At 42.4% G+C, this 23,452-nt stretch overlaps 1 protein-coding gene across 1 annotated transcript; it reads right to left on the bottom strand.

Moving 5' to 3' along the window:
* Nucleotides 1-190: 190 nt before the first annotated feature.
* slc6a15 (solute carrier family 6 member 15) lies at nt 191-23,452 on the bottom strand. The gene is made up of 12 exons (XM_034587178.1): nt 23,308-23,452; nt 21,095-21,605; nt 15,158-15,315; nt 14,136-14,262; nt 13,803-13,984; nt 9,344-9,454; nt 7,170-7,411; nt 6,469-6,667; nt 5,032-5,224; nt 3,477-3,636; nt 2,862-3,024; nt 191-1,552 (listed from the first exon to the last, which is right to left on the bottom strand). Exons 2-12 carry the CDS (start codon nt 21,393-21,395, stop codon nt 1,172-1,174), a joined length of 2,217 nt encoding a protein of 738 aa, XP_034443069.1. The 5' UTR covers nt 21,396-21,605; nt 23,308-23,452; the 3' UTR covers nt 191-1,171.

The following is a 23,452-nucleotide window of genomic DNA, read 5'->3' as shown; positions in this document are numbered from 1 at the left end:
AGTACTTCAAAACACATTTTTAGTTAATTGACTGAAACAATTATAAAATACTCCTAATTAATTCTAAAGTTACCAGTATCTTCATTCTTTGTATGTGTGGATTAATATTCTTTAATTAATGTTGTTATTTACATTTAGAGTAGAGGAATGGTGACAGACAGGTTGGGAATAACAAAAAAGAAGACCAACATCTGTGGCACGGTGTGTGGACCATTTTGATCTTTAATCTGGACAGGGAAAAAAAGACATTGCATTTGAAGCCATTTCATGGAAAAAATATTTACAAGGAGGATTTATTCCTCACAAACATTGACAACACATTAGTAAAAAACAAAGACGAGAGTTAAGGAAGTTTGAAGTACTTCTGAACCTTAAAAACATGGTGCTCTGATATCCAAACTATCAAGATAAATATATTTATAATATTTATATTATATTTACAGAATACCTTAAATATACAGCGTCCATCATGTATTCTATAAACAAATATAAATTACTTAGGCACACTTTTGTCTCAAACAATCATGGGAGTGGTTTCCAGAGGCCATCCTCTCGCTGTTTGAACTCAACTCGTGAACTCTCACCAACAAAAAGATGCTCAGTCTCGCAGTGTTAATACACTGCCGCTAATCTCAGGACTTCTAAGCCAGCAGTTAGGGGTCATAATGTACACGCCCAGTTTTTACAGCAGGACTAGACGCTGGCTTGATTAACACACCCCCCAACAGACAGGCTCGATCTAAAAAATGACCTCTCGACCCTCGGAACTGCTCCTTCGCAGACTCCTAAATGCAGATCAAGTAGGCCTGGTGGGACGTCCACGTTATTGCTTACACCGATTCCCTCCTGCGGGATCTGCACTGAGGAGGAAGCAGAGGGAGCAGGAGACGCAGAGTAGTTTGGGACGCAGCCGAGCGAATGGATCATGGGTCAGATAAGGGTGATGTTTCCTCCCACTTGTTGTAAAGTAGACAATCACATAAAGGTTCAGAGACGACAAATAGAGAGCAGCTAAGATATCTACAAAGGATATATAGTACAAGTGAAATATACATTGATGATACAGCCAACTAAACGCACGCAGAGGGTGGGGGGGGGTGGGGGGGGGGGGGGGGGGGGGGGGGGAGTGGCCTGCCGGTATGGCCGCATAGGGCTTACTATTATAGTCAGTCTATAAGTCTGACTCGGGCATATCCGGTATGTCGGCCATCAAGTAACCAATACCGTAACGGCCGTTAGGTGCGGTGTCAGCGTCAGGGCTGCCGCCGCCGCTCTGCTTGCGGTAGATGCTGTTGCCGGGCATCGGCGAGGGCGCCTCGCTGGGCGACTTGCCTTGAATCAGGCTGGTGTCGTCATCCTCCCCCGGCCGGGCGGTCTCTTTGATGATGCGGCCCTTTTTGTAGGAGACGGTGGAGAGGGTGCTGGTGTTCTCATCGATGATGTTGAAGTAGCGCAGGAAAAAGACCACGGGCACGGGCATGATGGCCATCACCACCAGGGAGATGCAGACTACGATGCCCCACAAAGGGAAGATCACGTTGTGCTCTTTGGCCTGGAGGACAGACACGAGGAAAACAAGTTATACAGAAGGAAATATGGAGGACGGACAAGTGGAGTAACACACACAATGATGAGTTGACAACAAGTCATTTCCTCTCAGTGCTTCCATGACAGTGGACAGTGGCTCATTTACAAGGTTTCCCTCAACAAAAAACAGGTGGTAAACCATCCAGATTGTGAAACAACCAATCTTGTAATCAATCAATATATTTACTATTAAAGATATATCTCACTTAATTGTTTATTTCTTTTTTCCATGAAGTTGATGTAATTGAAGTCTGTTCTATAGGTAGCAAACAGATGTGTGCCACTTCAGGCAATGATGCGGCACTTATGGCTTTGTGGCCAAAACAAAATGGATGTGAGCCTAAAGTTGCCCACTGGTAAAATAGCAAATGTTGGTCACTTTTAGCAAACATGCATTCGCTCTAAACAAGGAGGAATATGGATGCGAAGCTGAAGTGGCCCCATGTGGCGAATGGTGAATATGGCCAAAATAGCACGAAACAAATTCGGGCCACCTTTGGTTGACATGCTGTACTGCTATGGCTTCCTTGCGGCCCAGATCTGGCAAACGAGAGCAGCCTGCCCAAGATGTGAGGGATGTGGGCCGGATCTGGGCCTAAACAAGTTTGCTATGTGAGAATCTAAATGTTGATAAATTGCCATTGATCACTGAGTCAACAGTACAATGATTTATCAAGGACTTGCTGCCTTCCTCTGTATTTATATCACTGATATGACAACATGAATGGGTTTGGTTTTCAAGACTCTTGGTTGGGCAAAGGAGGAATATGAAGATGTCACCCTGGACACTATCAAATGGTTTTGGGGATTTTATACATTCTGTATAAAATCTAACATTGCAGATTATGTCATGTATTAATCAAAGCTATTGTAATGAGAGCTATGTTGAAAGTCTGTATCTAAATCAAAATGATGCCCAATCATTCTGCAGGTGAGAAGTGTGAGCATCACTGCACATTAAGGACAACAGGCAGGGACACTCCGTCCCATTTTATCCTTTGCTCCACTTACTGAAGCTTTAAAATGGCTCTGTGATCAAACATTGTATGTCTGAGTGGTAGACTACACATCCTGTTGACTTTCCCTGGGTTAAAGGATGCCTGAACATGTGTTTATCAGTGAGAACTTGGTCATCCCCCTGCCTTTCCATTTCAGCTAACGTCTCTTTTACTTTGAACCCTTTAATTTGCTTTCTACTTCTTCCAGTAGGAGAACCTCCACCCCCCTCCTTGATCTCTGGTCCCGGGAGAGACCGGCCGGAGATGTTGACTCACCTCTTCCTCTATCCAGGCACTGTAGCTGGGCGGCGTCATGGACAGCTGGACGAAGCTGGAGCACAGGAGCACCAGCAGCAGGATGGGCGTGATGTACTTCCACATGTAGTAATAGAAACGGTACGGCGTGAAGCCCAGCATGTCCTTCAGGTCTTCAAAGAACCTGAGAGAGCGGCGGCAGCGAAGCAGTGGGGGGTGAGATCAGAAGTTTGTGGTAAAGAATCCAAAATCGTTTCTTCTTTGTAAACCTGATGGCCTCTGTATGTTGTGTATGTTTTGCCTTCACGGCTTCATTCAAATAGATCACCTCAGGTATACAAATACAACAGATGTATTTGTGTTTTAATAATTATTTTAAAAATATTCCAAGCAAAACTACCAAAATACAAAATGCATATGTGATCATAGTCAATTTGGCTTTTTTTCAAGACATCATCAAAATGCTGTATGAAAGTTTTTTGTTCGACACTATCTCACTTAGAAACTGCTTTTTAATTGGATTAAAGGGTAATTGTCAGTACAAAGTTAGACTCTGCACATACCTGCTTACTTTTGCATGCTACGTAATTCATACAAACTTCAGACTATATGCAGATGATGATATTGTGTACGTACTTTTCACATCCGTAAACCCAAGCGACGGCCACGTTCTCCAGAATGACCACGATGAGCAGAGGCAAAGTGGCCGAGTAGTCGTCAAACATGGCCACGAAGTAGTTCCCTGAGCGCTGAACAAACAGGAGGCCAATGGAGAAGGCCAGCGCGCAGCACCCCACTGCAGGAGAGATGCAGGTACTGCAGTTAGTTAGTGTGCACACTCACAGATACTGTACATTACAGAGCGGGTCACTGAGTTCACATTCAGATCGGATTGTTCAAATAACAAGTATTAGAAGCACTAATAACAGCTAATACATGCATACATATAACTTGTATATCTTTTGTGGCTGGTAAAAACAGTAAGTGCGATGATATTTTATGGTTGTACCATAAATTAACTTACACCCAAACTAGGCGAGTTGCAATAAACAGAGCTAAAATGGAACATGTTTAATTAGAGCGGGAACCATTTAAAGCTGTCGGAGTCCAATGAGCAGCAGCATGGCCCACATCTGTTCACTGCAGTGTGCAGCCTCAAGCCTCATTTATCAAAAACAGTTATGTTGTTGCTTATGGTAGAGATTATTTTTATTATTTTTAAATATTTGTTTGTATCTATTGCCAACGTAGAAGACAAACAAATCAGATATTTTGAGAACAAAGTCATAATGTTGAGAGATTAATGTCTTTATTTACAGGGATGAAGTCATAACAAAGTCATAATTTTGGCTATGTCTCATTTTAGAGGGGAAATATCTGAAGATCAATCTGCTGTCTGTTAAAATGAGGAATGTGGAGCATCTTTTTAGGTTACTCAACCTTTTGTCACATCAGCACCACTTTATCATAAGTATCTGGACAGAAAAGATTGTGTAAGAAACTGAGTCTATTCTGAAGAAAGAACCACACAGACGTTACCTCTTTTGTGGAGGAGGAAAACAACTGTAAGGTTTTCCTTCGTTACATCTGTGTGATTTTCAAAGAGGTTTCATAGTTTGACAACGGCGTTGGATCCAGAGGGAGTTGTGGCTGCTAAGTTCCTAAAAAAATGTTTTTTTACCTTTATTCTTGTGAAATTAAAACTTCTTTCTCATAATATAAGACCTTTATTTTTGAAATCTCATAACATTTCTCTTCAACATGGCCCCTTATTGTGGCAATGTTTCTGTCTTAGCCTTTGATGTCAGTGAAAAGTAGCATTTATGTTCCAAAATTAAGAGAAAGTCTCATTGCTGAGGGTTTGAGACTTTGTACTGGAATCATAACATTATAATAAACTCATTTCCCCTGTCATCTTCTCTAAATGTTGGTGCTCATCTACCAGGGCAGTGCTAGAAAAGGACAGATGTTTGATAAACTGTAATTTCTTTGTTGATGATCAACTTTACGAATATGAAAATAAGTGAATGTTTATGCGACAACCCAGGCAATTACAGCCTCCAGACATCCTGCACATGCAACGAAACACTTTTAAATGTTATGCTACTTGATTGAAAAGGCTACTTGGTCAAATTTATCAAAGTATGAAAGAAAGAAGGAACATTGTTGTTCATTATTCATCATCTCTGACCTGTGAGAAATTCCTTGCGGACTTTGAAAGTGTCAATCAACGGAGTGAGGATGCCCTCGATGGTGCCGAACATGCTGCCGAGGCCAAGGTTCACCAGCATTAGGAAGAACATGACGGACCAGAAGGGCGATGCTGGGAAGTGGGTCATGGCCTCTGTGAAGGCGATGAAGGCCAAGCCTGTGCCCTGGACGGCCTGTCAGGGTTGAAGAAGAAGGAGAGGAAGTCAGCATCTTTACTTTACCCCAGCTAAGATCCAGGCCTTTATTTGAGGTAGGTTAATACATAGACATTATGAGACATTCTCCGAAGGGGCTGGATGTGAGCAGGCAAATGTCAGGGTGAGAGTCTCCAGAGTTTCTCTGGCCAGCCCTCTAGTAAAAACTCTAAAGAATGTCTGAATGAGCCAATGTGAGAAAACAGCAGGAGATCCTCTGCAGGATTCACCACGAGTGAGTGAAAAAGCAAACTCAGGAAAAAGTCAGGTCAAAATTCTGCAGACATTCTCCAGAGATCATGTATGAGAACGGCTGTTCTGTATGTCTAATGAAAACTCACACATAATCATGAAAGTGATGGGTTTTATCAGCAGCTCATCATCATTGAAAGCTATGTACTGGAGTAGTGGGTGTGTCATGACTAATGTGTCATACTATAGAAATAGTCATATTTTTGGGACCACTGCTCCTGGCTAAGATACAGTCTGGTGCTTAGCTCCATGTAAAGCCACAATGCACAGAGGCAGGAAGTCCTTTAGAGTTGGAGGTGCTGGGAGAACATCTGTATAATAACATATTGAATGCAGTGCAGCAGCAACATTCGAGATTTTTATATTAATATGAACATCTAACATAATTTATATCAGTTTTACAACATTTTACAAAACAACAGGCTTTTTGCAACTTGGCTTTTGGGCCATTAAAGAAAGATCTAACCCAGTATTACCACCACTGACATCCCTTCAGTTGGAGCCTCATGTTATCTTATTGTGCATCAGATAGGCCACACAGAAAATATTGTCAAAAAAAAAACTGAATCAAAAATGTTTGGCCTACTCTTAAAATGTTACTCTAAGAAAATAAAATGAAATGTTTTTTTAATTGATATGTCAACTTTTTTGCCTTGCAATTACACCCCTTGCCAGTAGGGGGTACCCTACTGCCGCCCCCTCAGCACCCGGTTTTTCCCCTTTAGTGTTTGTAGAGATTAAACAAATGAGCTGTAACGTGGTAATGAATGAGCTTTACCGGTGCTTTTGTGTTGTTTTCCTGTGTTGACAGTGTTTGTGTGGAGCTAATCTAAATGGCTGCCCCTGCTTCACATTTACTGGATTCTCACTTAACTCTTGGCAAGAAAACAAACAAGTATATTTAAAGAAATATTGATCATTTCCTGTCGATCAATATTTGGATGTGTTTTTCTCTGTGTTTTTGCACAAACCTTGTTGAGCTCGTCCTCGATGGTGCAGGAGTCCAGACCCAGGTTCTTGAGGCCGTCCTCATTCACCCCTTTGATGATGCTTGTCATCTGATGGTAGTCCTCCACACTCACCAGAGCACCCTTAGTGAGGTTGATGTGTTGCGGGATCAGGTCCTCGTCAATGCCGTTACCCAGCAACCCCACAATCTTAATGGTGTTCCTAAAAAACAGACAAAAGTTAGTGATGATTAAGAGCCATGTCTTGGTAGGACTGGGTCGATAAGGCCAAACATGATATCAAGATAAAAGTTTTCACATGAGATTTCAATAAATATCGGTTTTAAGACAGATTTTGGCCCCTGAGAGAAGGTTAAGGTTTAAAACTCTTCTTTATGAGCAGAGAATGATTAACCCTTGAGCAGTAAATGAGCAATATATCAGTATATATTGAACTTTTATTATATTTCAATAATTGCTGATACTGTTTTATTGCCCTGCCCTATGTTTTATTCATACAATTGAAATTCAGACTTAAAAATGTTTCTCTTTCGCCGCTGTCTACGTGAAAAAACAAAAACACTAGAAGTCCGATTTGCTTTTCAAAGAGCCACAACCGCTGTTTGAGCGTGAGGGACGCTTACTCTCAGATCAGCTCTTAACTGGTGGACAGGAAACACGAAGGTAGGCTATAAATATCTGAACGTGACTGAGCTCATACTCACAGTGCGACACACTTGTTGTTCATGATGTTGGCTTTGAAGCCCAGCACAGCGAACACCACCAGGGTGGCCAGCACAGAGGTGAAGAAATTGATGAAAGACACCAAGACGGCATCGAAGTGGCAGTTGTTGTCCCGCTTGTTGTAGCTGGAGAAGGCGATGACGCCGCCGAAGCCGAGACCCAGGGCGAAGAAGACCTGCGTGGCCGCCTCGCGCCACACCTTGGCCTCCAGCATGATCTCCAACTGAAACAGAGCGCAGACAGATTCAGTGACACAGTCCACATTTAGCAACGTCTTTTATGGAAGTAAATCTGTCTCACCAGATTTAGAAATCTTCTCTTTTATTTTTCAATGTTAAAAAGTTTAAAGTAAGAGGTCAGCTAAGTTGCATTTTGACTTTTCGACAGACATAGCTGACCACTTCCCATAATTAGAAACGCCAGTGTCACATGATCAATGGAGCGTACACTGATTGGTTGAATGTTTGTTCGATTCCAGCCAGAATTGATTGATATCATCGATGTTTAAATCTGAAAATGAGCTACCTTTACTTTTAAACCACAGTATTTAATATACCTATTATTATGTTTTTATTATTTTAAATAATTTTAACTTAGACACTTAAGGCACTGAGCATGATTATCACACATGTTAATAAAACTGCTGCTTAATTGAAATGAGCAGGTTGTAAATACATTTTTTTTAAATATTTTAAACGTTGAATATAATTCTGAATTTGTATTATTGATAAACAAAGGGGGAAATGAGTTATTGAAAATTTGAATTGAGTTGAAAAAATTTTTTATACATAATTTCAATGCCCAAAAAAATTCTTACATTTTTTAAAAATATTTACCATATAAGATGTGAGGTTTGTGTTTTGAGATCGAACAAAATCTGTGAAGACTCACACATATACAGTGATAACATTAACATGCGGTGCTATAGTGTGACTTTATGTCATTAAACAAACTGATGATGTAACTGTGAATACATGAACTGATTGTTGTATTTTAGAAGATTTATGAAAAAGAGTATTAAAAATCTGGATGGGACTATGATGTCCGGATGCTTCACTGTCAGTGATGCACATTGTGTTATTAAGGCTGGGCGGGGGGGTTGTGAGCATATGTTTTACATAGTGTAGTTCTTTGCTTTGTGTTTGTTATTACGTATTATGACTCAGACTGTGTGTGGTCTATGATTCACTTGCTGCAATACGTAAAAAACCCTTCAACAATGAAGTTGAAAGTTAAAAATTGAAACAATAATAATCCTTGAGTGCACAGAATGATCTACTATAAGTTGGGACACCGTGTGTCTTGCCAAATGACAGCTGGTGTCGTGACAGTTTCCACCTGGTAGATTCTCTATTACAGAAGGTCTCACACTGCTCGCAGCACGCAGCAGGACTCTGACGTGCGCGGGAGACGGTGGCAGCACATGTTGGCTAAAATTGTAAAATATCAGCCAACGAGACTGAGCCGACACATGGGACACGACAGACACACTCTGCTGTGGACGAGCGTCTGGGGCTGGTCGCTTGCAGAAAGCCTCAGTGACTCCTGTTGCCATGGTGACATGGTTTCACAGCCCAAAGTGCCATTGGCCTGATGCTGCAGAGGAGCCGGCCTATTACGCTGCAGATTGAATTTTTGAGTGCGACACCTTGAAGTCGATCCAATTTAACAGAGACTGGTTGATTAAAAAAAACTTGACCTGCAGCTGGGAATATGCAAGTAGCATTTCTACATTTCTGACACATGCTGCTCTCTCATGAAGAGCGTAAACGATTGATCCGTTTGTTGATGTTTCAGTCATTTCACAAGCAAACAGGACACAGATCTGCTGGTTACAGTTTTTTTTTTTTTTTTTAAATGGAGATTTGAATCTTTTGGTTGTTATCTACAAGGGTTTGGACTGAGTTGCACAAAACAGGACATTTAAATATGTCAACCTGGGTTCTGGCAAAATATAATCACTACTTTCTGACATTTTATAGACAAAGGGATGGGTTGATTATTTGATAATGAAACAATTTAGTTGAAGAACAACAATCAAATGGTTAAATACCACGTAGAAATATTCCTCCTTAGTAAATTCCATTGACTTCCCAACAGTAGTGTTGCTCTGAATTGTATTTTAAGAGTATAGAGACCTGCTGACTTGCATTACCTTGGGTGTAAACATGTGCCGAATCCCATCCACGGAGCCCTTCAGGAGCAGAGCCCGAATCAAGAAGCATATCAACACAACATATGGGAACAGGGAGCTGAAGTACATCACCTGCAAACAAACACATCATTGAATTAAAAAACACTTTCCAGTCAGCTTGTACCTCAGTAGACACTTGGCCTTGTTCAAGATGTCAAGAGAGTTACACAGTGTCTTGGAAACTAGGAGCAATGGATACACAGCGAAAACAAAGACCGTCACTTACAGCTGTATAAGGACCAAATCTGGTTTGAGTGATCACAAGATACTAAAAGTCAAACAAAGCTGCATTCAACTAAATGTTTTGTTCATAGCTATGAACTTGTTTCCAGATTATGTTTTACCTGCACAGACTTGAAGTAGGCCCAACAGCCCTATCCCACCTGCAGGCTGATTATGGAAGTTTTGCTCTTAGTTAGTTTTAAATGAGACGGGGGAAATGATGATGCCAATACATTTTCTTTAGTTTCCTATTTATATCTTGGTCTCGGATCTAGGTTTGCAGCTGAGAGATGAGTCTGGGGTATGTTTTAAAATATCTGATCTCTTTTGATCATTTTTAAAGAATGCACCATGCAAGGTGGTTAACTGATATCAGCCAGAACTGGTAGCTCCACGGTCTTTGCAAGCCCCTTTGTCTCATTATTGTGCTAATCAGACACTGGGCCCCATGTCATTTTGAGTTGAACACAACACGTTTCTAACCCGGGGCCACCGTCTGTACAGACAAGATGGCAGTTAAAGACTGAGAGCTGTAATGAGAGCCTGACTCAGGCGCTACCCTGCGACAAGTGGGTTTACAGGACTAACAGAGGGGTGTGGGCACAGACACTGGGAGATGGTTTGGGGTTGAGTCATGTGCACAGTTGGTGATTCAGACCCACTGCGTCTCATACATGGTGGTCCATATGTAGACCTGAGGGAGGCAGCGTAGTGTCACATCTTAAAGGGAAAGGTAAACAATGCGTTTAAGTGGGATTCATTCATATATTTGAAAGTTTAACCAAACTCAGAGTCTCTAATCTGTGATCACAAAAGTTTTTCGTGCCACTCACTGTGAGGCAAGTGTCCCATGGCTTTGTTCTCTGGTTATAGACAGTTTTGAAACCTAGGGTTAGGGTTCCACTGCCAAAGGAAATCATTCTGCGGCATTTCCTGATCTGCAGTGATTACAAGTTGTTCTTTCTTTTAGTTTCAAAGAAATGCCTTAAAGCTTGATCTATTTATGACAGCACAGACACAAAAATAGTTTTCTGTTAATTGTGAAATGATGCATTATAGGCGAGAAATCAGACATCAAGACATTCTGTCACTTAAAACCAACAGATAGACTGATTTTATGTTTTATTCGAGTTGTTTTGGGGTCTAAGCAGAGTTGAATGCTTTGCAGATGATAAATCCCTCAATATAAAGTAAAATGTAACAATTTGAAAACATTTCTTCACTCAGTGTTTGTCCTTTTCTCAGCTGCAACTCTTCCCTGAGCACAGAGCTCGAGTTTATAAGAACACTATCCCAGTCAAGTCAAACAGGCTGCTATTCTCTGTGATAAGCAGATATACTGTATCTGCTCCTTCATGATGTCAGTTTCATGTTCTGTCATGTTTTGAAACATAATGTGTCATGTTAGAAAGCATTTCTCTTGCAAAGGTCATATTCTGAGAACTGCTATCACTGTGTTATCATTAACAGTTAGATTTCACCCTGAGAACAGAAATTCACACGCAATCGTTCTTCATACACAAAGAGCCAGTAATCTGCAGACTGCTTCACATCCAAAAGACCAACGTTCAATGCCTCTCAACATTATTTTACCAAATCTAGGACAAGCCTGCGCTCTCCCTCACCATAAGTTGTAAAAAAAAAAACCTCCCTCTTCTTTGGGCCACACTCTTGACAATCAAACAAAGCCAAAAAGAGCGCGTATAACCATGGCAACCAAAACAGTCTGATCCCTTTCACGCCCACCCACACACACAAATGGGACAGCAATGCAGATCGCGGTTAGGGATATTCCTTGGAAAAGGCTTTTGTGTGAACATGGGTGGAGGGGACATTATTATTCTTTTGTACCACGAGGCCTCGACTGAACTTCAAAGACACTTGAATCTGGCCCCTTCAGGGGAAAGTTCATGCCCATTTCTATTCTGGCCAACTCGAGAGGCCATCCAGACACACCAGGTAGTTGGAGGACGACCATCGAGCTCCAACTGTACAATTCACCAGTAGCTTGGGTTTCTTTTTTCATAAACCACAAAATAAACGTATATTCTCGCTTTAACAAATCATTTTGTTTTCACAATGGCAATGGAAGTTCTCATTAGTTCTAATACGACTCCTCTGACAGAGTGGCAGTGGTGATTGTGAGTGTACAAGTGATTGTGGTTATCAGTGACATGTCTTGCCAGGAAGCAGGATGTGGCAGACAATGGAAATGAGACTGTGGAGCTCTGTGAATCAGTTGAGCCACAGGCTGAGATTAAAGCTGCGCTTCTGCTGCTCACATCTATCTTGTTTTGTCTGAGACTGTTGTGGTAAATGAGCTGCACAAGGCCAACGTGACAGCCGAGTTAACCACACCATCTCAAGAAACTACAGTTAGAGTCTCTAGAGGGTTCTATATTGTTATTTTCCACAAAGCAGAATCTTTTCACCTAAACTATTTTCAACACATTTGTTTAAAAACCTGAAGACCATATTGTTAAAGCTGTAAAAACAAATTTTCCCAATTAACGGTCAAAAAAGATGATTCTAGTTTATTGCTGTTTTCTTGCTCTGTCTTGTTTTGTAAATTTTATATAATAAAGTTTATTCAACCTAAAGGTAGAAAAACACACGGCAGTGTATTGCAGCCACCATGACAAATCATTTTGCTTGGTCTTAAGTTACAAACAAGAAGGTCTCTCGATTGAGAGCCTTTCTTGTCACAGTATTGTACAAAATACAATAACATTGAAGACATGGTGGCACTTTTTCTCATTTGGATATTTATTAAAATAACAACATATCCATTTATCATTTGTTAAGGAGGAGAAATGCTAGTTGATAAGATGTGATATGAAGATATGTTGGTTTTCATGTGATATATTGATATAACAAAAGAATTTCTTGCAGAAGCTGAGTCAGTTGTATTTATCCCATAATAGGGAGAAATTATCCTGTTTTACCATGAAGTTAATAATTAAGAACTTTTTTTTGACACCAAGGTAGCAATACACTGAGCGGCAGACAACAAAAACCATCACCAACCTAACATTACATTAGCTAAAACCATTGCCAACCTAAATTTCAACAGCCAGAGAGCAACATGAGCATCCCATAAGTCCATGTTTCCAGGTCGTTGTTAAATGTCAGTTCAATATGCTCTCCTTCTGAGAACTCCAGTTTGGTCTCCACCAAGTTGTCTATCTAGTTACAGACAGGTTGCACCCAGTAGGTTTTTCAGAGCCTTTGTGTTGGAAACAGTTCCCTACAGATGCAGCTGAGACTAAATCATACACTTAATGTGCTGTAAAACCAAAATAATGAGCTATAAGAGGCTAAACACCCCAATCGAGCTGCGGGATGTTAATTCTCCATGATTTTGGCTCCATTACAAAGACTTGTTTCATTGGGTTAAGCTCTTTCAGGCTCATGGATGAACTTCATCAAGACCTTTTTCTTTTGGAGAGGGGAAAAAAACGTAATTCGCAGAAATACACCGGATTAATATTGACCCCACTCTTTGTCGTAGCCAAGCCGATGCCCAACGTAAGATGTGGGGATAATATCAAAATCAAATAACTTCTGCATCAAAGATTACTCTGGGAACGTTTAAGAGCGCAACCATTTCTCCAATTAGCCCAGCTTGACTGTGACCTTGGCTAATGCTTGTCATATGATCCGAGAAAGTGTGGAATGATAAAGATCACCGGTAGAAAGAGAAGAGCAGCAGCGCGAGTTTGCAAGCAAACGCCAACCTTTAGCCAGTGGGCTAATCCTTCCGGATGCTAGTCACGCTACTGTCAGCTTCGCTACACTACACTGAAGTAAGCTGAGCCAGAATCCCACACAGGATCACATGAGCTCCCAGGATCATATCAGAGACTGTATCATTAGACAAGCCAAGTCAAGTCACATTACAGTAGTCACCCAGCAGTGTGTTAATACCAGGCGCCCATTCTGTTTGCCCTTTAAAGGCCTCTACTTTAAAGTGAGCTCATTATGTGAGAGGATTTTTCAAAACACTTGGCAAGAAATGGCCATTTGTTTCTGTCACTTTAAAGAGTCCAAGAGTTACATCTAAGCGGCTATCAAGGCCAAGCTGGCCAAGCCATCACAGGGCAGCTGTACAGCTAACTAACCATCAAAAAGATCTTTTCTGGCTACAGAATCTACTGAGGAAATGAAAAACGCTAACAGAAATCAAACTTGTGCCTACCTTCCCAGAAGACTGGATTCCCTTGATCATGGCAAGGCAAACCATGGACCACGCAATCAGCAGGCACACCGTCATCTTCCAGTTGAGGCCTCCTCCCTCAGAGATGCTGTCGGAGATGTTCAGGGCCTGACGGTACCAATAATAGGTGGTGGCCGAGCTCTTCTCACACTCTGGCACCACATCTGCGGACAGAAATGTAAAGAGTTGCTGTGGACCTCTTTGTTGAAATTAGCCACTCTTATAAGCTCTGTGTTTTACAGTTCAAACATGACAGGGAGTTAGAAGCTAGAGTAACAATGAATAGCTCAGTGGTTTCTTTGTTATGTGTCTCACATGTACTGGTCTTGTTCTTGATGAGTGGACACTCATGCCATGGCAGAGGTTGCTGGAAGGACTGGGAGAAGTAGAAGAGGCTCCAGCTGATGATGACATTGTAGTAGAGAGCCACAAAGAAGCAAACCTACAGGCAACAGAGCAGAGTTGACGTCAGACACACTGAACCAAAAACAGGATTCTTTACTTTAATCATATCACCTTCTTACACAGTAACAAACATGATGTTCTGTTGGAGTCCCCTTTGATAATAAAGAACAGTTTCTTCCATTTTTCACATGAAGGACCAATGTACATTATCCTTATGGTTTCCCCATTTGAGATGACACACAGTACATTATTTGTTCCAAAAAATCTGTCTTGAAAGCTAGGGTTGGTAATCCTGGATAAGAAGGCTGCACTGAAAATATGCAACTGCTACATCCCACACCATCCAATCAGCCCTCTCGTCAAAGCGACGCCCCCAAAACACATGAACGTGCACTGACTGACAACTGCTAGAAGTCAGATTCAGATTCCTTTTAATGGTCATTTTCATGTAGGTTTATCAAAACAAAATAGCATTTTGCATGAAAAACACATGGCAGATTAAAGAGATATTACAGAGCAACACAATAATAACAAATGAATACATAAATAACTGCAAAAGAATAATAACTAAATAGCAGTGCTCAACAGCTAAGCCTCTTTCGACTTTTCTGTGACTCGCTTGCTAACTTGTGATTATCTTCTCTGGTTCAGTGGTGTATGTCTCTCCAGCTGAAGACTCCGGTCATGTGCAGTAAGAGCACATGCAGGGTGCGTGCAGGCTGGCAGGTAGGTGACAGGCAGGTACGTCAGCCAATCAATTATTTCATTCAGTACAAATTTAATGATTGGTCGTGTTCATTTCAGTCACGTGAGGGCCACAGACACAGACCACTTTATTGATGGATTTCAATACAAAGATAATTAGTGTTTCAGAAACAACTTACCAACTCTACCTTTAAGCAATACAACTAATAAACAGTGTCAAGACTCACCACACAGCTGGCAAAGCCGATGCCCCCCAGCCGAGGACTGATGTAGTTCCACACCCCAATGCTGCCCCTGCGGATACGCTGGCCTACGGCGAGCTCCAGGAAGAACAGCGGGATGCCAATCAATATCAGCAGGATAAGATAGGGCACCAGGTACGCTCCTGCCAGTCCAAAAAAAATACAGACAGCAAGTTAGACAGAAGATACACAAGGAGAGGAAACTGGAACTGTGAGGTGACACCACTTTCAGTTCCTGAAACCAGCCCTGAAGCACATGGGCACAACATACACATTTTGTAACTGGTCTTTATCTCTGCATCTGCGGCACGCTGTATACAAATTCACAATCACGGTGTATCACAGTTTTTACAGTAGCCCAGACTGGACAAACTAAACACCGTTTGAGTTTTTATGACAACTGAAGGCTAACACAGGTTCTCTTTCATGTTTGGAAGGGGAGGGTGAGGTGAAAGGTAATCAGCTGCAACATGACACTTCACCACTAGATGTCACTAGATTCTACACACTGAACCTTTAAAACATGTCTCCACCATAAAATCTAATGATTTTTATTGTGGGGACTTACTTTGTGTCCCCATAAGGAAGTCAAGTCCACATAATGCAACCATATAAACAGATTTACATCCCCACAACATGAGTAATATTTGGACACACACATACCTCTATCTCAGTGAGGACACTGGCATAATGTATCCCCTAGCTCCTTACTCTAACTTTAACCATTACAACTAAATACCTTACCTTAATCCAAACCAAACCCTAACCTTAAATTCAAGTCTTAACCTCCAAACAGCTCTTTGACGGCTTGTCCTCACTTTCCCAAATGTCCTCGCTGCATTTCGTTTTTACTCACAATGGTCTTCACAAAGACATAAGTAAGTACACAGACATAAGTACACACACACACACACAAATTACTATACACACGACTGCTGAGCTGCAACTGTGTGTTTCCACCTAATGCGTCCCACCACGGTGTGTGGTGCAATCAAATAATCCAGGAAACCAGCAACGATGCAGAAGTCTGAAATTACCTAAATGACTGTGGGATTACTTTGGGCAACATTACACAGACGACGTTGCGCGCTAGAATTAAGGTTTCAGGGTGGATGACTAACATTAGGACAGGCTGTAATGAGTGTGATGTAATGAAGTACAGAGGGGGCACGTTTCTCATGACAGGCAGAGTACTCATGAGCCGTACGACTGTGCACATGACCTTCTGAAGAGAACTAAGAGAACCTCAACCTTTGTTTTTCGAGGAAATGGCCGGTGGTTATATGTGTTCAGTGGCAGTTATTGAATTTATGTGCCTTTTAATTTCCTGTTGCATACGTGGTGATGCAAAGAATATTGCAGCGAGGAGGTTTTTCTTTTCTTCGCATGAATTTTGGTTTCATGAAACCAAAATTTGGTTTCACAGAAACCTTTGAGACATTTCTATATCATACATCATATTTCTAGGCCAACAAGATCTGACTTTTTTTCCCCTTTCTCAACCACAACATCAAACAATACCATAGGTGAGTCAACGAAGTGCAGTGTGAGTCACTGCTGACAACATTCACACTTCCATCATGGGTGTATTGTTTTTTCATCCCTGTTTCAACAGAGTATATTGTTTCATCTGGCCGGACGCTCATTCAGATCCTTTCCTGAGTCCTGCTGCTGTCCCTCCCAGCTTTGCTTTAGGTGGGAGTGGTCACAGGCAGGAAGTAAATATGTGTGTGTGTCTATCTTTTGTTTCCAGTGTGTGTGTGTGTTTGTGTTTGTACAGTATACTCACTGTATTCTAATATTAAAACGTCTAATTCTGGTTCACTGAGTAGAGGGAGGCTTCAACATCAGTCAGACTCAAACCCCCCTCTGGTCTCCATTGTCTTTTAAAACTGTCGACAGCGTCTCTTTCTCTCTCACACACACCAACACACACACTTACAGGCACACGCACACAAACACACACACACCTTGACAACACTTTGATAAGCCTGATAAGAGCACATCTATCTTTTCTTAAAATAGTTTCCTGCAGTCCTCTTCACTTATACTGTGAAGGTGAAATAGCTTGTTTGTCCAGTCAGGCAACTTGTGCAGTGAAAAGAGGAGTGTATGATTTGCATGCATGTTGTATAAGTAATGAGATGAGATGATTCATATCAAAACTACCTTGAAAAACCCTAACCCTAACCCATCTTCAACAGTTATATCCTTTTAATCTTTGATATTCATTCATTTATTTACTTATTTAATTAGTTACTTACTTATTTACTTTGAATTGTTTCTGAATTGTTTTCACTTTAATCGCCTACTTTTTATGTCTCTGTTCTATTATCTGTATTATTTTATCTTTCTTTGTTTACCTGCGTTCAACATTTTCCGCATTTCCAATTTAGGAGATTTACGATAGCGTTTCCTCAGTCCCTGTTAATATTGTTTGTGCATGATTGTCGGTATGTTTTGATTCTGTAGAGCACTTTGTGTAACATTGTTTCTATCAAAATGAGTGTACAAATAAAGTGTCATTAATTACTTTTGATTCTAAATCTGTATAAACATAGAAAAAACACTACAAAATATTTGACAGCTTGAATCTTGTGCTACAGCTTGTTACTGTTTTGTGTTCAGGTTGTTCTGGTCAATACTTCAGCATATTATTAACAAAGCAGTTCAAAAGTAATTAATGAGGTAATTAATGGAGAACATAATCAGCAGACTAATCAATACAATCTTTTTTTAAAGGCACTGTTGTAGGCCCCGAGGACAAAGGGCCCCTCTGTTCTCATCACACTGCCATAAAAGGAAACAGTAAGGAGGTGAGAGACGATGACATGCAAACACATGTACTGTACACAGCACATGAGGCATACAGGTTCCTGCTGTGTGTGGATAATGCAACTAAACATATACAAAATCCAGTCTTACATACAAACACACACACGCACACAGACCTGCCCAAGCCCCAGATCTGACATTTTAATCTAATTACAGTTGAACACAGCAGGGGGACCAGAGCTGTTTAAAACAGACCTGAAACATGACAGGGTCGAAAGAGAGTGGATTTGAACTGAACACATACACACACACACGGAAGATACTAACAGATGGATCTTATGCAAATCATGTACAAGAACACACTTGTAAGAACATTATTCACTGTATGGACACACACACAGACACACACACACACACAGAGGGATTGCATATTTGTCATCCATAACCCCTCATACCACAGACCCCGGTCCACTGAATGTCTCAACCACCCCCCACTCTTTCATTTGGAATGGCATGGAGTCTTTTATACTGATATTTTAATTTCAATGGGTCTTAGTATTAGAGCCCGTTGTGAAACTGTATCTGATAACTAAAATGACTTGTATCGACAGCTTCTATCTTGTCTGGCCAGCGTCTGTGAGACAGTTTCATTTAATCAGCTTTCTCAAGGCATTCAATGGCTTTACCTAATCTCCAGGTGAGAAGAGCAACACATTATTATTGTCCTGGAACACACACACACACACACACATACATACTTTTTGGCAGTTTGTTCTTTACATTGGAAAATGTTTCAACCGGTCATTCAACGTCTATTTGTCTATTTTAGGGACTTTGGGAGTTTCTGAGTCACGTGCAGCCAAACTCTATCAGCAGTTCTTTTAATATTAAAAAGATGTTTGGACAGGACCTCAGTGTAATAATAAAAACTGCATGGTCTTTTTGTCAAGTGGGGCCCTAAATATCATTCTGATAATATTCAGACTGATTCCAAAAAACAAAGAGTAAAGCTGAAATTCTGGTTACTTAGTGTAGGTGGCCAGTTCCAGGTAGATCACAGTCATGTGGTTTCTTGAGTCAACATTTGATCTCTGTAATAACATATGAAACATAAAGATGTGCCAACACTTTTGGGTGTCTACAGCTTCAAGAACTGGCAGCTAAGTCATCTCTTTTTTTTTCAGAGTTACATTAAAGGGGACATAGCATGCAAATTCCACTTTGTTAGTGCTTCTACAGGTTAATGTGGGTATCTGGCATGTCTACCAACCCAAAAACTCTGGGGAAAAAACACTCGCGCGTTTTGTTATAGTTCCTCTAAGTCAGAAACGTCATGCTTGAGTGACTCGATTGAGCTTCCTGGGTTTTGTGTCGTAACAAGGAACTGGAAGTCTCCCTACATGGTCTTGGCCCACCCCCTGTCCCCCCCGTCCCCCCGTCCCCCCACACTCGCTACGCCGGGTTTACACCGGAGGCAGCGAGGCTGCGAGGCAGCGCAGCGCCGTTCCCAAGCGCGCAGCCGGGCTGTTCACACGGGACGAGCATTTCTCCGCTGGTCAGCCCGCGATTCACTCACATGTGGCATTTGTCTGGATCGTTGGGACTGGGAGGCTGCAGCAGCTGCTCGGGAGCGACCGCTCGCTCTCCCGTGCGTGAGCTGGAATTTGTGTCAGCGCCACACAGCCAGCAGTGTGGAAGACTTCCGCAGTGTTCAGCACTACTGTAACCCCCGAACCCCGACATTCAACGGGTACAACAACAAGCGGAGAAAGCAGAATCGCGGGCTGACCTTATATATACAGTCTATGGGGCTGACCAGCGGAGAAATGCTCGTCCCGTGTGAACAGCCAGGCGGCTGCGCGCTTGAGAACGGCGCTGCGCTGCCTCGCAGCGGTCTTCCACACAGCCAACAGTGTGGAAGACTTCCGCAGTGTTCAGCTCTACTGTACGCCGGGTTACAGTAGTTACGCCGGGGTACACCGGACGCGGAAGCGCCGCTGCGAGGCAGCGCAGCGCCGTTCTCCAGCGCGCAGCCGCCTGGCTGTTCACACGGGACGTGCATTTCTCCGCTGGTCAGCCCCATAGACTGTATATATAAGGTCAGCCCGCGATTCTGCTTTCTCCGCTTGTTGTTGTACCCGTTGAATGTCGGGGTTCGGGGGTAAATGATGGTCTTCATAGCCCCCCCCACCCCTCTCTTTCTCTCTCTGTCTGTCTGCTTGTGTGCTTGTAGTGGATGGGCAGAGGGGGACATTTAATTATGTGATTGGGAAAATTAAAACTCCAGGACAACAGAAGGGGAATACAAAGTATGGGATGCATATTTGATAATTTATATCATATAAAATATGTAATTTATATCGTTTAAAATCATGGGGGGAGAGGGGGGAGGGGGGAGCTGGCTCATTAGCATTTAAAGGAACAGGCACTCAAAACAGGTCACTCTGTGGAGGGCTGTTTTATACAGGGTAAAAAGGGTGCTGTTTTATATGATCCTTGTGGTATTTTGACCAAAGTATGTTACAGACATTTCATTAAGACCCCAAGGAACCATATCAACTTGTGGTAAAATGGGCATGCTATGTCCCCTTTAAGGCTCCGACCCACAAGTCCTTGACATGCAACCATTTTTGATGTGATACTGTAAACTTGGATCTGATAAATCCTCCTCAGTTGCATGTCAGCACAGTGAAATACTCACAGGTTTACTACACATTCATTCTGATTTCGTAACCAAAGTCTATCCTTCTGCTGTAATCTCTTTTACACAACCACAACTGGAATTTTATGAATCACTAGACTACGAAAATTGTCTTTCTGATGGGGCAAGAAACTTAAACAGTCAGTGTCAAGAACACTAAAGCAAACTGTCGTTATTACCCAAACAGTTCATTCTGAGTATGGTTGTGTACATGCACAGTTTCTGTCTTAACTACTGTGTGGCGGTAATATTTAACAGTTTAAAATCATGGACAAGATTATGATACTAACACATGGAGTTGTGCAAAACTGTGACACAAATACAAACTTGATGATTCAAATGTTTCTGTTCCTTGCAAATGTCTTAGTTTTTAGTAAGTTGATGTTACCCATCAATATTGGAAGAGTTCTAATGCTCATTGTGTTAATGTTTTGACTGGGACTCACCCCCTCCGTTCTTCTGACACAGGTAGGGGAACCTCCAGACGTTGCCCAGGCCTACAGAGAAGCCGACCTGGGCCAGGATATACTGGAGCTTGCTGTTCCAGGCTGGACGCTCCTCCTCCTCGCCGTCCGAGCCCCCTTCCTCCACGTCGCACTCTTTCCCTTCCCCGTCATGGTTGTTGACGATCAGCGAGCTCTTCTTGAAGGAATCGTCGCAGGCGTCCTCGTTGGAAAGCAGGTCCTTGACAGACTCTGTGACATCGTCGTCAAGCTCTCTCTTGACGGCCTTGCTGTTTTTGGGCATTTGACAAAGCAATCAAGGCGAAGGGTGGAAAGTCTTTTCAGTCAGTGGGCTGGAAGGGCAGGGCCGGCGTCTGTGAAACGTCACTATTTCAACTTGGTCTCTGCACAGCTACAAGTTTGATGGAGTTTGGGTTCAAGGGCCCGTGGGGTTTAAGACAGTTCGTAGAGGTTGATTGATAAAGTGCTTCAGTTCTTCATTATCACCAAAGGTCTGTGGCGGGAAAGAGGAAACTGCAGTAAGTAACAGGAACATAAAAAGTGAAAACTGTGGTTACAGCCCTGGCCGTAACACTTTAGAGTCTAGTCAACCTAATTATTAAAATATTTCAGTCTAATTTCAATCATATCTTTCTTCTGCAGTCATTAAATCTGAACTTTTCCCCTCCCTACTTCTCCCAGGCCAGAGTGTTTGAGTCCATACAATTATGTGCACATGCAAATCACATGGTCTGGTCGGGGCAGCAGAATCAATGAATGGGGATCATTTTATTGTAAGTTAATGTTCTGAAGGAGGAAAGAAAGAGGCTCTGGAACATTAGCCTGGGGGACGGTGACTGGGGCAGTGACAGGTCGAGGTGTGGAGACTATCACGTTTCCAGCCTGCTGAATAATTGAAGGCAGGAGGCCATTTGCATACGAACCCAAACACTGTTTCCCCACAGCCGTGAGGGATGGGGACACCCTTCATATGTGAGAGGATGACGACTTTAAAACAAAAGAAATACCAATAGGAGCAGACATGCATGCATCTTCCATAAGGGATAATGTTCGGAGTGATCCCAGTAGGATGTCAATAAAAAATAATAATAATAATAATAACACGAGCAGACATGTGGCACTTGTCTCTATAGTCTTCGGGGGAATCATAGTGATGCGCGGCTGTCAGGGATGGGGAAACATTTAATATATAAAAGGATTTCAATTAAATACAAATTTGACAGGTGCCACTTGTCTCCTAAATGATTGTCTTCCACAGCTCTGAGTGATGGACAAACCCTTCATACATGGCCGGATGTCAACTTTCAATAATAAAAATAATATTATTATTACTATCTCTTCGGGACAATGTCCAGGGGTTTGTTTTAGTGTGGATAATAATAATATGCAAATGCCTTACGACATTTGATTTCAGCATGAAAACATTCAAGGGTGTGGACACTATATATCCAGACTGAGGTGGGATGAAGTGCGCATCATCATCTCTCTCTCTCTTTGGGATTTCATCACCCTCACAAGGCGTGTTGGTACAAATCTATACGTTGGAATTTTTTTTCCTGTGAAACGCATCAATGTTCCGAGGTTGCAGAAACAAGGGTTGCCGCGGATTAGTGGATTAATAGGTCCCCTTCACTGGTAGATTAGCCTGGTTTGTGTGAGGCAGAGGCCGTCGTTTCCTAATCCAGTGAAGGCAACACAGCCGTGATGCTGAGTAACCTTCACCGCTCTCATCGTGGAGCCTGGAGTCAGACACGGCCTCGCGATCACTGAGCGGACATTCAGGGTGTGAGGCTGATGGAGGCGCACAAAGGCAAACGCGCTTCACCATTTTCTCCCGGCCGCACATGACTCAGGGAGGATGAGTCCAAATAGACGGGCCGGTTTTTAGAAACAATGCGGATGGACACAAACAAAGAGATAAATTCACAGCGATGCCATGTGGCACGAGCCGCTCCCCGAGGAAGGCGCGGTAATGAGAGTCCACCCTCCCGCCCCGTCTTCACGACATCTGTGTGAGGTGTTTCATCATTCACGGGCCATGCAGCCACATCCTGCGCACTGGTACCCCGCTCAGCCTCTCTCACACACACACACACACACACACACACACACACACACACACACACACACACACAGAAACACACTGCCATGCCTTTGCCGTGCGCCCTCGGTAGGATGCTGTGGAGGGAACTCACCCGTGTGGATGAAACAGTCGTCCTCTTCCGAAATGACTCGTCTCAAGGAATGAAATTGTGAGAGCACATGCATGGGGCAGGCATTATCACTTGCTTCTCTGTGGACCAGTCCCGCCGGTGTGTGCAGCTACAGCCTCAGACTGCC

The sequence above is a fragment of the Hippoglossus hippoglossus genome, chromosome 6, assembly GCF_009819705.1.
Source record: "Hippoglossus hippoglossus isolate fHipHip1 chromosome 6, fHipHip1.pri, whole genome shotgun sequence".
NCBI lineage: Eukaryota > Metazoa > Chordata > Actinopteri > Pleuronectiformes > Pleuronectidae > Hippoglossus > Hippoglossus hippoglossus.
The sequence above is the reverse complement of the archived record's forward strand: the minus strand, read 5'-3'. Positions and strand labels throughout refer to the sequence as shown.

What these genes read in the sequence shown, in the direction of transcription:
- slc6a15 (XM_034587178.1), bottom strand. Translation starts at nt 21,395, where the DNA reads ATGCCCAAAAACAGCAAGGCCGTCAAGAGAGAGCTTGACGACGATGTC. An exon ending in CCGCAAGGAATTTCTCACAG is followed by an intron (nt 3,637 to 5,031) that starts GTCAGAGATGAT and finishes TCTCTCCTGCAG; the next exon opens with TGGGGTGCTGCGCGCTGGCC. An exon ending in TGGGTTTACGGATGTGAAAA is followed by an intron (nt 3,025 to 3,476) that starts GTACGTACACAA and finishes CCGCTCTCTCAG; the next exon opens with GTTCTTTGAAGACCTGAAGG.